This window comes from Urocitellus parryii, chromosome 5 (genome assembly GCF_045843805.1).
Source record: "Urocitellus parryii isolate mUroPar1 chromosome 5, mUroPar1.hap1, whole genome shotgun sequence".
NCBI lineage: Eukaryota > Metazoa > Chordata > Mammalia > Rodentia > Sciuridae > Urocitellus > Urocitellus parryii.
Window position 1 is genome coordinate 24,520,478 of NC_135535.1, and position 17,787 is coordinate 24,538,264.

General features: G+C 36.8%; 1 protein-coding gene across 2 annotated transcripts in view; it reads left to right on the forward strand.

Annotated features, from left to right (window-relative positions):
• Ntn4 (netrin 4) overlaps nt 1–17,787 on the forward strand; it is a 105,181-nt gene that overhangs the window by 56,998 nt on the left and 30,396 nt on the right. For both annotated transcript variants that reach the window (XM_026398102.2, XM_026398105.2), the window contains exons 4-5: nt 4,120–4,246; nt 7,195–7,383. In XM_026398102.2, the coding sequence (XP_026253887.2) occupies nt 4,120–4,246; nt 7,195–7,383 (316 nt within the window). The remainder of the gene's footprint in view (nt 1–4,119; nt 4,247–7,194; nt 7,384–17,787) is intronic.

The following is a 17,787-nucleotide window of genomic DNA, read 5'->3' on the forward strand; positions in this document are numbered from 1 at the left end:
GTTATACAAAATGCATGTGGGTGCCATGGCTATTGAAAGGCATATACTAGGGAGTGGGGGAATGTAGAAAAGAAACAATAAGAGGGGAAGGGAGAAAAAAACATAATAGGCAAGATAGGGAAGTAGAAAGAACTTTTCTTTAAAGTGAGGAAAAGAAAATGTTTTTAATACCTTTCATTCATCTCTTTACCTCAATGGATCTGCATTATCTACAGGATAAATTTCAGTCTCTTTAAGCTGATATTTAGTCTGTTCCATGATCTGGACCCAACTATCTCTCCAACATGTACCTCTGATTTATTTATTGACTGTTCCTTGGATATTCCTTTGGGATTCTTATTTCCTTGCCTTTACTCTCTAAAGAAATTCCTGTGTATCTCTGTTTACCCTCCAAGACATGACCCCAGGGACTGCATTTAGACATTTTATACAGGTAGCACTTATTGACCTTGTTCTCTCTCTGAATACTCCTCAGAGTTTTATCTAATGCCTTACTCAGATAATCCCCTGTTCCCTTGACAACAGTGATGGAGGAGGGATGGTTTATTATAAGTGCTCTGACTCTATATTAATTATATGTATTTTGTATGTATGGTTTGCTTGTGTTTTGTTTATGACATGGGATTTAGACAATTACAAAAACAGCTCTTCCTGATAATCTTCATTGTGCTACTGCTATCAGATACATGTCTTCACTTCACTAAACTCTTGGAAAAATTTTCCTACCCTGTCAGTTTTTACAAACACTCCATTTTGATTGAAATCAGCATCTAGTACTACAAGTAAAACAATGAGCTATCAGCTTTTACTGAGTTGGGGTTTTTTTCCACATTTTTTATTGGCGCATTATAATTGTCCATAATGGCAGAATTTGTTGTTACACATTCATACGTGAACATAATATAACAATTTGGTCAATATCATTCCCTAGTATTTTCTCTCTCCTCTTCCCTCCCACTGGTCCCTTTCCCTACTGATCTCCCTTCAATTTTCATGATACCCCAGGCCTCCCACCTTTCTTTTCCCTTTTTCTCTCTAGCTTCCACATATGAGAAAAAACAAATGATCCTTGACCTTCTGAGTTTGGCTTATTTTGTTTAACATAGTGTTCTCAAACTCCATCCATTTTCCTGCAAATGACATAATTTCATTTTTCTTTATGATTGAATAAAACTCTGTGTGGTGTATACATGCATTTTCTTCATCCATTCATCCATTGATGGACATCTAAGCTGGTTTCATAGTTTAGTTACTGAGAATTGTGCTGCTATCAACATGGCTATGCATCACAATAGTATGATGATTTTAATTCCTCAGGGAAAAATACCAAAAAGTGGGATAGCTAGGTCATAGGGTGATTTCTTTCCTAGTCTTTTGAGTAACCTCCATTCTGATTTCCATAGTAGTTGTACTAATTTACAGTCCCACAAACAGTGTAAAAATCATCCTTTTTCTCAACATCTTCTCCAGAATTTATTATTCTTTGCGTTCTCGATGATTGCCATTCTGACTGGTGTGAAATGAAATCTCATACTGACAGCTTTTAAAGAAACTTACCGTGTAGAAAGTATTTGATAAGAGTTTCTGTTTTTTGCATGATGAGAACAAATACTGAATAAAAAAGATTTAATAACAGCAGTAGGACCTCAGCATTCATATATACTTTATATGAATATAAAGTATATATGAATGAGGATACACAGGAAAAAAAACAGATATCCAGGAGCTAGGATGCAAAGGCTTCACTTTTATAGAGCAGTACCAAATGAATTCCTGCAGCTTTCCAAGTTTAAGTGCAGCTTTGTCTTTAGAGCTTGTCTGCATGTGGGCATGGAGAAGTGTGATGACCCTTTATAACTCCAGGGACCTCCATAAATTAACTGTTTATGTCAGAGATAGTCAAGAAGAGAGGCTCAAGAAGACAGTTTATTATCATTCAACACATACTTGGACATTTCAAAACCAAAACCAATAAGTTGAATATTATTTTAGCCAAAATTCTAGAAAGAAAATTAACAAAGATTTTTGTAATACCAATTTACTCCAAGGAACCAATCCTATCCTCTTTAAAAAAAAAAAATCTATATCCTTGCTAACCCCTGAGAATTAAAAAAGACTGCAACTATTTTCGTAAGTATGAGGACGTTATGTTTCTACATACTGAAATTAAATTTGGCAAGATGGTCACCAAAATGTTATCTGTAAAATTTTCCAGATTATGACTCTTAGACATGTGGTTCATTCACAGTCTCCAAGCCCTGAGTATAAGCCTGAACTTGAACATTATGTGAGCTTGATGCCCACAGCAGTCACACCGCATGTGCCCTTCCCAAGGGCCTCCACCATTGGAACTAGGGATATATATGCTCCGGAAGTATAAAAAGAAACAGGGTCCTCAACTTCCACATATGAGAGAAAACAAATGATCCTTGACCTTCTGAGTTTGGCTTATTTTGTTTAACATAGTGTTCTCAAACTCCATCCAAAGAATTGGTGACAATTCATTCCAGTGCCTGAAGCAATAGTATATCAAGGTATTGATGTGGCTGTTTCCAAGTTTGTTGAATTTTAGTGTTTGGCCACTCTTAAGTACATGTTAGTAGTTCCCCTTCTGTTACAATCAAAATATTTTGGATACGGTGAAATAAACTTTGCTCACAGACTCTCCTTACACCATGGTTCACTCTGGCTCCTCTTCCTGGAAGGTGTCTTTCCTCTGACATGTTAGAAATGCTGTCTGTTTGTCAAGGGTTCAAATCCCAGCACCTCTCCTAAAGCCCTTCACAACTGCAACACATGGTGACATCTGCCATCTTCTCAGTTCCAACATCATTTTTCTTCTTAGGCATTTATGTATGACTTATTTATTTGTTATTTTTTTCTTACATAAATCCTTTTCTCTAACTATACTATTTCCCTCTGAGCAAGACAGTGTAGACCAAACGGTATAGCGTAGTGACTGTCCCTTGCAGATACTTGTTAAAAAAAAAATTGCTGACTGATTGGTATAATTTGTGACCTTTATGCTGAGTTACCCTTAACATTGTCAAGGAAAAAAGAACCCTCATGGGCTGGGGTTGTGGCTCAGTGGATGAGCACTTGCATGGCATGTGTGGGTTCGATCCTCAGCACTGCATATAAATAAATAGAATGAAGGTCCCTTGACAACTAAAAAAATATGAAAAAATAGATAGTTCCATATATATGAACACCATTCTGAGCTGTTTTGCAGTTTTCACATTTATAGTTGTGATTTCAGTATAAATAAATACACCTTGGTACTGGAAACCATGGCAATTCTTAGATACTAGCAAATAGTACAGATGATCCAAAATATTAATTTATCAGTGAAATAATGCCAAGAAAATTAAAATTATCAGATGCCTTTACTAAAGTATTCTTCTCTGTGAAAAATACTATTTTAATAAACCCTCAAGTACTTGACTGTGGGGTCAAAAGAAAATGCCTAATTATTGTGACAAAATGTATTCAAAGCTTAATGATACACATATTTTGACCCTTCAATTTTACTTCTAGAAAACACATTCAAAGGAAATGATGATTTATGGATAGTCATTAGAGCATTAAATGTAACATATAAAAATATTTACAAGCCTAAATAAGAACAAAATAGGTAATTATTTAAATAAATTGTACATCACATAAGAGAGCCTTAAAATGTGTGTTATGCAAGAATATGTCATGAAATGGAAAGAAATCAATATATTATATGAAAAAAGTCTTAAATATAATTGCATTTTTAAAGCCTTAGAAATATATATACTCCAAATATTGATATTAATATCACTTTGTTATGAGATTTCATATTTGTAGATTTTTTTGGTTAAAGAATAAGTAAATGTAAAAGTATCTAAATTTTACTTAAATGCTTAGTTAGAACCTCAGAATTGCTCATTAGGGTCACAGATCTATAGCCAAGAAAAATATTATTTTTTATTTTGAATTAATCACATGATAAGCTAAAGAAAGGATCGTTCCTGACTTCTTTAGTGAGTGGGTGTCCCGTGGCTAAAGCCAACCAATGCCGGGGGATAGTGGGGAGAATGTCCTTCCCTGGCATCACTGGTGCTCACGACTCTTGCTCGATGTTGTCTGTAGGTCCACGGCAAGTGCATGTGCAAGCACAACACGGCAGGCAGCCACTGCCAGCACTGCGCACCCCTGTACAATGACCGGCCCTGGGAGGCAGCTGATGGCAGAACAGGGGCTCCTAAGGAGTGCAGAAGTAAGTAACAAGCCCACCACGCTCAAAGCCTTTGTACAGCAAACTTATCTGTGGACTCCTTCTTGTCTCTAGAAACACAATAGAAAGTGGTAGGTGAGACACTACAACCTACACAAACATAGGCATCCCCTGCTCAGTATGACTCAACCACTGGAATTAGGACAGTGTGCACAGTTGCCAATAGGACTGACTTGTGTTGCCTACCTGCTTGGAAACTCTGTGAGACCTAAGCACGTTCCTTACAAACCTTACTAGACACAAGATAACTGAGTAGACATAAGAGCAATTCTCATAGCAGAAATGTTAAACTATAATTCATGAAACTATCTATTCTGAATTCAGTTCTCAAAACAACCCCCCAAAAGTGGGTGGTGTTAATTCTATTTCAGGGATTAGGAAATGGACCCCAGTAAGATGAAGTGTCTTGCCAAAGTTAGTAAATGAAAAAATCAAGACTTGACAAAGTCCACTGACTCAGAATTGGTAGGGTTTTTTTTCCCCCAGAATATCATAATGCCTTCTTTTTAGTACTTGAAATGATAGATCAGATTTGAAATTAAGCCAGTAAGAATGAGATTGCTTTACTAGGAGTAACTTTGGGGTTTGAGATTGGAGATTAGATAGGAGAGTAGAAAATATGGTATTATGAAACATTTTTCTCTTTGAAATTTAGATGTTCAAAGAAATGCACATGCCCATAGTAATGTTTACACTCAATAGATTTAAAGGCAACTACCGTGGGTAAATTTGGGAGAAGTCTCTTCCCATACATAATTTGGAATCACATTGATTTATTTTGTTTCTAGGAAATGTAAAGGATTTCCTCTAAGCATAAATCTTAAATTATCTCATAATATGCTTTTTAAAGATACAAATCTAGTCAAAATATCATAACATATCAAGGAAACAATGAAAAACAATACACAAATATTTTCACATACAGTTGGCTTCCAGGAAAAAGTCTAGATTCTTATTTTAAATCACTCATCAAGAGAATCTAAAGAATTTCTCCTGAATTCCTAGAGTGCCATTCTGGTCTTTTTTGCAGAAACTTACTGTACATCTAAGTACACACAGAACACAGAGACGTGTCCCCCAGTGCTACTGACTGATGATCTTAGAAATGCCACTGAGAAACTGTTACATAAAGCAACACTGTGGGCCTCTTCTCTAAGGAGATTGAGGCTTCTGTAGCAGACTACCTTATACTCACCACAGGGACAACAGCTCAAGAGTGGACCTCATGAAATAGAAATCAATCTGCTGGCCAAGTTGCTATTCTCTTCCACCAGAAGTTTCCTTCCAGGCTTTGGAGTGAGCATGAATTCAGGCTCAGATCTGCAATATAAAATGCCATTTTCAAATAATGTCTGGCAATCTTGGTTTTTCCTAGTAAGATCAAGAGACTCAAAGTGATGACCTTGGGAAGTAGCAGGAATGGAAATAGTGAAGTGTTCCCATCAAAGAGGCGGGGGAAATGGGTAATCACTTAAATAGTCTTTGCAAAATAAATTCCAACCCCAGTTGACAAGATAACCAAAACATCTCTGTCTGGCCAGACAACAAATCCACACTCTATTGACTTCATGCATATCCTAACACTTATTTTTAATCAACAATATATAATGAAAAATGGGAGGATATGGGGAGCTGCTCTGAATGACCATGCCTTCCTTCCAGTCCTGAAGCACGAGGCTCTGACCAATCACCATACTCATGGTGGCCTGGGTGTTGACCCAGCTCACAGCAAGGCCGTCTTCTTAGGAGGCATACCCCTGAGGTTGAGTTACACTCACCTGTTCCCTTGTAATCCTACCCCTTCTTCCTTTTTATGGACAGAATTTTCTAAGAACAGTGTCCCCCCCCCCCACCCCAATAAAAGCTGACTTCCAAACGTGCTCTCACTGTCTCATTAGCCTCTTGTGACCTTCTCTTGCTCTGCCTTTTGGAGAGCCTGAGGCCGAGAGCCAGGGAAGCCATCCTTAAGCTTGTGTAAAGGTAAATTGTGTCTTGCATTTTATTTTGTGTCACTACAAATTCACACTAGAGACTGTAGTTGAGCTGCCCACATTTGTCGGGGGTGGCAGAAGGATAGATGAGAAACTAAAAAAATAAACTATTGAAGGCAAGGATAAAGAACATAAACAGGTATGAGGAAGCTAGAGTTCTCAGTGTATACCATTTTTAGATTCTTTCTATTCTAGTACTGTCGTTTGGCGAGGCAGCCAGCGCCTCATTTGGGGGTTCTTTTTCCTGCAAAGGAAGGTGTAAGCCACCTGATAAATTAAAGTCTAGAATAATTAGTTAAACAAAAGACAAAGTCAGAAAGATAGTTTCAAAAGGGGAGCTCCTGATAGGTCCAGCCCACACCGAAGCTGGAGCTGAACAATTAGAAAATGGTTCCAGTGGTTTATTTAAGGGGGTACATCAAAGGCAGGGGTAATGTTTCAAGGGTGGAGTCTTGCTTTGTGATGTCTTGCAGTCAGCAGGTTGGTTGGCATCTTGGCAGGTCACACCCATCTCAGAGGGCTGTGCAGCTACAGCAGGTCACCCCATCTCCGGTGCTATGTGGAACATGGGAATTCACAATGTCAGTCATACATGAGGAAATGTCCACTGGAAGTAACCGAGACAACAGATTATCCTGTTCACTAGGCTACAATGTACAACATAGTCCACACACAGCCTATGGACAGCTCTCAATACTGTACACTCTTCATAAAAACTACAAATGAAATAAATCATCAAGCAGCTTGTCCTGTATTTTTTTTTATTGCAGTGCTGAGATCAAACCCAGGGCCTCCGACATGTTGGGCAAGTGCTCTACAACTGAGCTATACATCTGGCCTTCCCATCCAACTTTTAATTACGTGAATATAAGAGAATCTGTTGCTATATGCTTAATTATTTGTGTTCCTCCTCTGCTTCTTCTTTTTTTTTTAATCCAGCCTGCAAGTGCAATGGGCATGCTGATACCTGTCACTTTGACATCAGTGTGTGGGAGGCATCAGGGAATCGCAGTGGTGGTGTCTGCAATAACTGTCAGCACAACACAGAAGGTCAGCATTGCCAGCGGTGTAAGCCAGGCTTCTACCGTGACCTCCGGAGGCCCTTCTCTGCTCCAGACGCTTGCAAAAGTAAGCCAACTCATGGTGCCTAGAGACAAGGATGGCTTGTACAAAAGAGATGAGTCTTTCCATCCTTGTTTTGCTGGTCCAAGGAACAGAGGTCATGAAATTATCAAACAGTATACTCATGGATAACAGTTAATTCCCTTGTTGTTAAGGGGTAAGGATTTTAAACATGTTAGGTGTAACAGTTCAATAGTCATTCTCCTTTTCATGCTCCATGAAGTAAAATTATTTCCTGTAGCATCACATTTTGGAAAATAAAATGAGCAATAAGAGAAAAAAAATGAAGAGGGAGAGATCTTTAAAATGATCTTAAGAATCCCTATATGAGTAGGGATTGAACTCAAAGTGATGACATACAGAGCAGTTATCTACGCATGCTTTCATCTCTATTGTGAACACCTGAAAAACCATAGGTTTGTGGGTGACACTGCTCTTGTGTGTCTCTGTATCTTAACTAATTTCAAGCATAGCAAGAATTTCATGCCCTCCCCCAAAATATTAACTTCTCATAGAATGGGTTCTGCTTCTTTGTTGGCATCACCCCAAGAAGATTATTTGAAAAAAAGATTGAATTTTAAAATATCAACCTAATTCATGTGATATTAACAGCAACATGTGAATATGAAGAGTCCTTGCAGAGCTTATATAATATTCACTTAATGTGGATGAACAGCTCATCTAACTACATCAGTATTTAAATGTCTATCAACTTGGAAATTGTCAGACAACAGAAACCACTTAGGACTATTAATGGAGATCGACAATCATGCCCTTCCTTTCCCTACCAAGGACTCCATGTTCTATCTCAAAAACAGGGACAGGAAGAGAATACAATGAAAAATAAGCATTTAAAACCTTGAGGGTTTTTTCTTCTTCCTTTTTAAAGGAAAAACCAAAGTGCTCTTAAAAGATACATATTTTTAACTTCAGGGAAAAGATATGAAATATACATGCAGTGCCAATGGGCTTGCTGTTCCAAGCTTTGCCTCCAAAGTAGTGGAAGGTAGAGAGTATGGCACCATTCACTTTCAAAATCAAGCTCTAAAATTTGGGTGTGTCATAATATTTCTCCAAGAATTCTATTTTATTTCTGCTCCTTGTTGGTTCTCAGACTTCATTTTAATAGGTTTTAAACAGATCTAGATTATATGCCTTCACTGCCACTTTGCTGTATGACCACTATGCCAACTACTGAGGCTCTCCCCTTGGACTTCAACTTCTTCATCTATAAAATTTCTCCCTGGGGGCTGGGCCTGGGGCTCAGTCGTAGCGCACTGAGTTCGATTCCCAGCACTGTGTATAAATAAATAAAATAAAGGTCTATCAACAACTAAAAAAGAATTTTTTAAATTCCTCCCTATAATGTCATAATGAGAAAAAAGATATAATATGCATATTAGATAAAGTATTGGTCTGGGTTTGTGGCTCAGTGGTAAAGCACTTACCTAGCACGTGTGAGGCACTAAGGTTGATTCTCAGCACCACATTAAATAAATAAATAAATAAATAAATAAATAAATAAATAAATAAATTGTGTCCACTGTAACTAAAAATATTTTTTTAAAAGATAAAGTGTTTAGCATATTGCCTGTCACATAGGAAGCCCTAAAAAATGAAAACTAGTATTATAATAACTGCTGTCCTACAAGCCAGAAAGTGAGAAATAATACTACAGGGTTTCTGTACTTTATTAAAAATACCTTATGTCAAAGGTAATTACTGTAAATTCCATAGTACCTTAGGATCTAACTAAAGGCTCCTTATCTGCATGTGCTGCCTAAAAGGACTGCTAATAAAAGTGCCTTCACCTAGAACACATTCAGTCCTGACATTATTTGTACAAGGTAAGTTTAAGTGAATAGATATGTGTATGTGTATATCCCATAGCCTCAGACCACTAGTATAAATGTCTAAAAATCAGAGTGTATCAGTTACCAAGCAGAAAAAAAGAGGAGAAGATTTGTCATTTAGTAATCTAGATGACTGTCTTGTAGGTCATCAGACAGCATTTCTAAAAGATACTATATTGTATGTACTTGAAACAGTATGTTCTACATTGTATCTGATGTACTTACTCATTTATTTATTCAATTTAGTGATTGCATTTTAAGTGCCTATTATGTGCCCAGTGCTTAGGACACATCAAGAAAAAAACCAAAGATCACTGCCTTTGAGGAGCATATGTTCTAGCAGAGGAGACAGAAAGTAAATATAATTGCTAAGTTGGTAATATGCAAGGTGATACGTGCTGGTATCATTAAAAATTAACAAATAAAAAAGTTAAGAGGGATAAAAGGTGAATGGGTGATGAGGGTGGGCCTCATCGTGGGAATTGTGAGCAAATATTTAAAGATGATGAAGAAGTTGGCTAAATGTTTAACTGGGGGAAGATCATTTTAGGCAGAAGGATACCTAGAGCAAATGTCCCAAGACATTTGTCCACAAGTAATTGATAGTCAATAAATATCATTTGGAATAATTGCCCGGGCCCAAGCAGGGGAATTATGAAAAACTAATGCCTCTTTAGTTCTTTTAGCATGATTTGTAGGAGATGGATGGGTTAGTACAGAATATTTGTAATTTCTTCTTCCCTTCTCTGGACAGCCCCTACACCACTAGGTAGACTCCCCATGGAAGAGGTGTCCACATTGGGGCAAATGTACCCGCTTCCCTAGGTAGGTTTTCCTTACTGGCATCTTCTTCCAGAATATTACTGTGGCCTTTTCTGAGTCTGTAGTAGAGTCCAACAGATCCAATTCTTCTACCTCAATACTCTCCATAATGTATTGTTTGACTAGCAATAGTTTATGGCATTTCATTATTTAGTAATATTTTCATGTTACTAACTCCTTCCTTAGCGGATGTATCACAATGTCACCTGTTCAGTTATTAACTCCGACAATAAAGCTATGACACAGAAATTAGCATACCTAACATTTATTATCCCTAATGCACCAGGCTTCATGCCAGGTGCTAATAAAGATATCACTATAGCAGAGGCTTTCTCCTCCTTTGTTCTTAATTTACTTTCATGAGGAAGGTGGTATCAAGAAAACAAGCTGATATTTTTAAGAATTTAAACTATCTCAGCGTGTGGTTTCATCAACGGCAAGTACAATGTTATTCAAAATAATGATTTTATTTTATTATTCTACTATGTTTACTAAGGCAGAAAACTATCCTGCTGCTCAGAGTGTGTGCCACAGACTAGCTTCATTGGCATCATCTGGTTGCTGATTAGAAATGTAGAATCTTTGATCCCAGTCCAGACCTAGAGAATCAAATATGTACTACAACAAATGTCCTAGTGGTTATATCACATTAAAAGCTGACAGTGCTGTAGAATGCTTTTAAATAAGGGTTCAAATATTTTAGCCATTCCTCTATGGTTAAGTTTTTTAACTTAGCTAGCTGGAACACTTAACCGAGTGTCCAAAGTAACCACGATGTGCATCTCTATTTGTGTACATAAAGACTTAGAATTTTTAAAATAAGTTATCCAGAGATTTACCAAGAAAAAAATAGAAATCTAGATAAATGTGTTCTGTGGAACAGGACATTCCATAGTTTGATCCTCCATAGAACACTAATCCATAAGATAGTGAGAATTATGTGAGAAGGTATTGTTCAAATTTAGTACATGATGAATTAAAGGTCTCTTCAGAATTTCTTGAAGTTTAATATGCTAATGCTCATGATAAACCTATATCTGTAAGATTTCACTTGGAGGAACATATCCTGGAAGATTCCTTCATGTCCAAGTGCTAAAGCCTACAATTGTATATCAAGGAAATAAATATCACAAATGTCATATCAACAAGGCCCAGGCAGTCTTCAGTCTTCAGGACTACCAGCAGGGAGCATGTGATAGCCCTTGTCTCCTTTTCTGGATTTTGTCTCTTCAGGAGTTGGAACCATTGGAAACCTGAAGCAGCAACCCAGATAAATTTAGTAGAAGTCTAAGTTATCACTCAACTTAATTCAAGATGCATTTATTGAATGTCTCCTCTGTGCCAGGCACTCTGGAGAGGACCAGGTCCATAAAGATGAAAAGGTCTTCCCCAAAAGATCTTTACATTCTATGTGGGAGAACTTAACAGTGAAATCATTTCAAAGACAGCATGGTGGCAATCATGATGATACAGTAGCATTGGCTTTTACTGAATACACACTATTTTCTGTTAATAGTTCAAAGGGTTATATATGTATTAATACATATAACTTTTACAAAAGTGCTTTGATGTAGGAACTATTATGACACCCCCCAAACATACACACACACACACACACACACACACACACACACACACTTTATGTGGTTTCTTTTCTTTTCTCCCTGGTACTGGGAATTGAACCCAGGGCACTTCACCAATAAGTTACAGTCCCAGACCTTTTTATTTTAAGGCAGGATCTCACTAAGTTGCTTAGGGTATCACAAAGTTGCTCAGGCTGGCCTTGAACTTGCAATCCTTCTGCCTCAGCCTCCCTAGTTGCTGGAATGTGAGGCTTGTGCCACTATGCCTGGCTAACTCCTCACTTTACAGGAGGAAAATGCAGTGAGAAGAGGCTCACCAAGTGCTTCCAGGAAAGAGTGGGAGTGAGGCCCAAGCAATTTAGGGATGACTTCCTTAAGGAGATTCCCACCCCCCATATTTTTTTGGTGCATGTTTCTATTTTTTTCTCTAATGGTGCAAAAACACAAAGTTTGTCCTACTTTCCAGTCTCAGTGATTGCCTTTGCTGCATTTAAAGAGTTGATTTAGAAAATGGAATGAATTGATGATATTCTTTATCACAGATTCCCCCATGTGCATAATAAAATACTTGCCTGGGTACATTAATTCATTTAACAGATAGCGCGACATTAATCTTAGGACTCTTCTCAGGTAGTGTCCTGCTGAATGAGCCAAAGATTCTGGCTCCATTAATGTTGTAGGCTGCTTTTTTCCCTCTAACTCTCCTGATAAGAACTAAGCTAAATGCTATGGTCCTTCTACCTACACTTTTAGTTAATGGTCATAAACTCATCAAACCTGAATAAATAAGGCCATAACCCAAATATATTGATCAATACATTTATTCCTGTGAGCAATTCAATCATCTCTGCCCTCACTTTCTTTTCATTTTAACCTTAACTAGAGTCTGCTGTGGGGCCCAAACAATCAACTGCACATTTCCACCCCAAGAAATCACTTCTGAGGATTCCAAAGATGTTGTTTGTTTTTTTAAGACAAGTGGAGATCATTGAAACTGAATTTGTTCCTACAACTCAGGGGGGAAAAATGTTTTAAAGGACAGTGCATTTAAGGTCTGTAACCACAAGGGAAAATGTGAGTCTTTCCAGCTGAAACTAGGGCGGAGAACAGAAATGGAGGCTCAAACTGGCTGGTTGCTAAAGGACAGAGGAAAAGGGGAATAATATTTTATGTACTGAATGCTTTGAGTACTTACTCTCTCTGTGCTGAAAAAGTATCATCTCTTAGAAGAATTCATCTGATCTCTAAAGCCACTTATGTGGCTTTGGTATCCTGTAACCTAAGTAGATTTTCCTACAATAGGCATATTTAAAAGGTGAGAATAACCCTACCAGACAGGTGTACTGACTTTCAAGGGTTGGGGATGGATCAGTCCTGATTTATAGCACTTGCCAATTTCTATGGCTTACATATTTCCATCATGTCCAATTTCAAGCTACCAGATCATTCACTAGGAAATCAGAGAGACGCTAAGGCAAAACTGAAAGGGTTTCTTTCCTGTGTACAAAGCCTAGCCTCCACCTCCATAACCTATTTCCCTGATCTCAAGCACTGCTCTCTCTTCATTGACTCCCAGATCTGATGTGGATCAGAAACATTCGGGAATCTCAGAGTCCTGACCTGCTTATACTGACTCCGAATCTCCAGCAGGAAACGGGGCCAGAAACCTGTATTTCTCTACAAAGTTTCATTGGTGATTCTAATTCAGCTTTTTGGCCCCGAGGTCAGCATGAGAAACACTGTGTACACCAGTCCAGTTTCTAGATGAGCTCTATTCATGCTCAACCTTGGATGAAAGATTATGAGCTAACTTAATCTAAGTAGATTAAGCTAATTTATAACTTTAACTTAACTACTCACTCAATTAGCCATATCTCTGGTAGAAAATCCTAAAGACTTGCTGAATCTCTGGCTAGACACTTTTCCTGATACACTGATGAATATAAATACTGGTAGGCATTCATCTCAATGATCTCCTTCAACTTAAGAATGTCTAATGTAGAACCTCTGGTTTTCTCCAAGAAAATTCGTGACACAAATTCTAGGTAACCATTTCAAAATAAATATCTGGTTATTCCAACCAGGGACTCCCCCAAATATTCATATAGATTTATTTTTAAAAATTTTTTTAGTTGTAAATGGACCTTTATTTTATGTATTTATATGCAGTGCTGAGAATTGAACCCAGTGCCTCACACATGTTAGGCAAGTGCTTTACCACTGAACCACACACAGCCCCAGCCCCTACATAGATTTATTTACCATAAATATCTCATACTTTAAACTGAATTATTATAATGATACTAGAGTTGATAATAAAATTAGCCTACCACTGCATTGACATTAACTTCTATATTTATGTAATAAGAACATAGCATTAAACTACTATAAATTTGTTATTTTGTTGGTATTTACATAGTAATTGAGTCCAGTTCATAAATCTCTCCTTCCCAACCCTCCTCCTTTTATCACCAAAGGATATATTAAATGATGCATGGATGGGAAATTGGGTTGCATATGTATGGATATTGATAGCTACTCTGTGACACTTTCCTATAGAAAATTTCCCTTGCTTTAGTAAAACATATTTGAAACAGCTGTTTGAAGAAATGTCTTGCAAAGCAGAAATAACTCTCTTTTCAGGAAAAGCTAGTTAGTTTCTTTGCAATAAATTTGCCTTTTTATGTCAAGAGACATACTTTTAACTATTGCATAGTCTCCATATTTAAAGAAAAATTAGCAGATGGAAAACAAAGTAGAATGTATCCCCAGTCAAAGTAAACAACCTCTTGAAAAACTGGCATGCCCTTCCTTCCTCCCTGGTGGGCCAAAATAAATGTAGTCAATTGCCTTTTCACAGAGTGAATAAAAATAAACTTGGTCCCTCTGCCCTGAAACCTAAACCAAGTGTTTACCAAGATACCATCTGGTTACGTGGTCATGGTTACCCTAAACTGGCCAACTATGTTGGTAAGAAAAGGTTCTAGCTTCTAGATTTCTCTCTTCTTCTTTTTCCCCTGCTCCTTTTCTTCTTTCTGGCTTAGTGTAAAGTACTCAACTGATGAAAATGCAGGATCTTGGGTGAATGACCATCTTTCCATCCTTCAGTCTACTCAAATAGCACCTTCTCATGATGCTCTCAGGAAGAATCTTTGTTCATTTGTATGGCAGCCAAACAATTATTTCATTCTACCTCTAGGATAGTGAGTCTAGTTTGTCCATTTGTCTTACAAGTTACATTTTAAAATTACTTAAATCTAGAGCACCTTTCCATGATGAACCCATAAGCACCTTCAATTCTTCATTCCTATGCCTATGTCCAGTCCAAGCAAGCTTCTTCTTTCATTCTAGTTTTGGCAAAGCCACATGAGTTCATTTTATGCCATATAAACAACATAGACATCTTTGTTTTATATTGAAAGCAACTGTGAATGATTCCAGCATAGAATCAATATGAAGTAACTGTTTTTGAAAAGCAAACTTTAAATAGAACCAGTGACTTGGCAGTAGTGGTTGGGAAACTTTAATCTAGATTTTTCTGGTTGTTCTTTTCTTTTCTTTTTAGGAAGTTAAACCAGAGAATTTAAAGTTAAACCAGAAATGACAGAGGTAGAGAAAAATAGATATAATGTAATGTAATAATCATACTAAGACAACCCTTTAAAAAGATCAAATAACACATGTTAAAATTTACTTCCCACACCCTCAAAAGGAGAAGCTTCATGAATTGATTTAGAAAGTAGGAGAGATCATGAAATTCTCATCTCTCTCAAACAGGAAGTATAATTCCCTGAAGAGATAATATGCCATTCTGCATTTGATGAGGACAGGCATTAAATAATCAAGCAACTAATTATAAAATATCAAAACCTGCATAAAATCTGGACAAAATTAGGAAGGGGCATAAAGGAAAGAATTAGCATTTGTTGAATAGCTATTATACAGGCCTGTGCTGAGCAATTTACATAAGTTATCTCACTCAGCAATCTTTATAAGTTAAGTGGTATTTTTTTTCTATTTTATAAATGAGGATATTGAGGCTTAAATTGATTATGTAATTCATCCAAGTCCACACGGCTCATCAGCGACAAACCCAGGATTTGAGCCCAGGTTTGTCTGAATACAAAGACCTTGACCTACAAAGACCTACAAAGATCCAAAGAATTCTACTCTACACTGTGACCTAGTTGAAAACAAAATGAATAAACAAATGTAGACATAATCAGACAAATATTTTAGAGCCAAAAGTAATTTGCAAAGGACCTAGATTTTTTTATTTAATTATGCCCTTTGGTTTTTGAGTAAGATCCTGATTACTGATAAACACCCATGTAACATCTAAATCTAAAGAAATATATTGAGGAATCTGAATACAAGAAATATGGAATTGACTGCAGAGTGTTCCAGATCTACAAACAAAAACAGTCAAGAAAAAAGATACTCTAAAGAATAAATGTGAAGGATGATAAATGCATGCAGATTAAAATAGGAAACTTCTTAGGGAAAATACAAATGTTTCTACAAATACTCAAAAGGTATAAGGGATACAGAGGGGTGGTTAAAAAAAAAGAAAAAAAAAACTTACTTCACTAGAACAAAGAATTGTAATTAGATATAATTGCCTGAAAGAGAGGAAAAGGAATTTCAGATTGATTAATGTGAAAAAATATTTGCTTCCAGTGAAAGGCATTTATGGGTGGAGAATGTCCCCTGCAGAGTTACAATAAAGAGCTTTTATTACAAATAATATAACTGGACTAAGTGAAGCACTAAATGAAGGAAATAGTCATGCCCTGGTGGTTCATAATAATCTACTTTGTTTTGACCACTTCCATTTTCTATAGATTAGTTTGGTGCTTTTTCTGTTTGATATTGTATAATGTGATGCTAAGACACTAGAAAACCTGAAAGAGGAGTAACATAAATCTGTTAGAATAGTCGTCAAAACATAGAATTATTCTGTGGTTGTTGCTTATTCAGAGGCACATTTACTGATTCATTCAACAAAGACTGAGTTGATGAAATGGGTGAGGCATGACTCAGGGTTTTGCAGACAGAGATCAAAAGATACTATTCCTACCTTCTAAATCTCACTGTGTACTACAGAGATGACAATGAGGCAAGAATCATAATGAGAATACTGAAGGCCAAAAGACCATCAATCAGTAAGAAATATATATTAAGTGACATGATTCATCCATTTTAAAAAACTCAACTATATTTACTGAGTGACTACCATGTGCCAGGCCTATTCTAATCACTGCATACACAACCAAAGACAGTCCCAGGGAAATGGACTACAGATAAACTTACCCAAGTAAAGATTTAATTAAAAGCTATCAGTGTGGGGGCTGGGGTTGTGGCTCAGTGGTAGAGTGCTTGCCTAGCACATGCTAGGCCCTGGTTCCATCCTCAGCACCACATATAAATAAAATAAAGGTATTGTGTCCAACTACAAATAAAAAATAAATATTAAAAAAACTTATAGCTATAAGTGTTATGAAGAGAAAAGTTATCGTGACAGATTACAGCAGGAACCAATCAGTCCAAAGGGAAGATCTAACACAGATAGAGTTAACAGGGAATAAGTCTTGCTTCTCTAGAGAAAAGAGAAGTTAGGGATGACCCCAATTCCTGGCTAGGTGCCTGGGTGAATTAGGAATACTGAGCAGGTGGTATTTCTTAAAATATGATGATGATGATATACAATATAATCGAATTCTTCAAAGCAAAATACAGTGTCCAAAATTATATCTGAAAGTTTTCTAGTAATAAATACACTCAAACGTGCTTTCTTCCATTTAAATGAAGTGGCTAACCAGGAATATAAGATTTTTTTTTAACTATATAAGATCCCTTAGACATACCCAGGAATAAATAGCAACTGGCTCAATGACAACTCATAAACAGGAAAGGAACCATACAGAAATCAAATAGTGGTTCTGAGCAGCAGAACCAATGAAGCATTAAAAATGGTAGGCATAATTCTAGTATTAGTTTGCATTATGCATTTAAAAATTTATAGAAGAAAAATAGGAAATATTCTTAAATACCTTACCCTTATGTTTTAAAGCATTAAATAAAGGCATCTCTTATACACCAACACATTGTCCTCTTTTATGGGAGTTGTACAACTCTTTCAGGAGACTGAA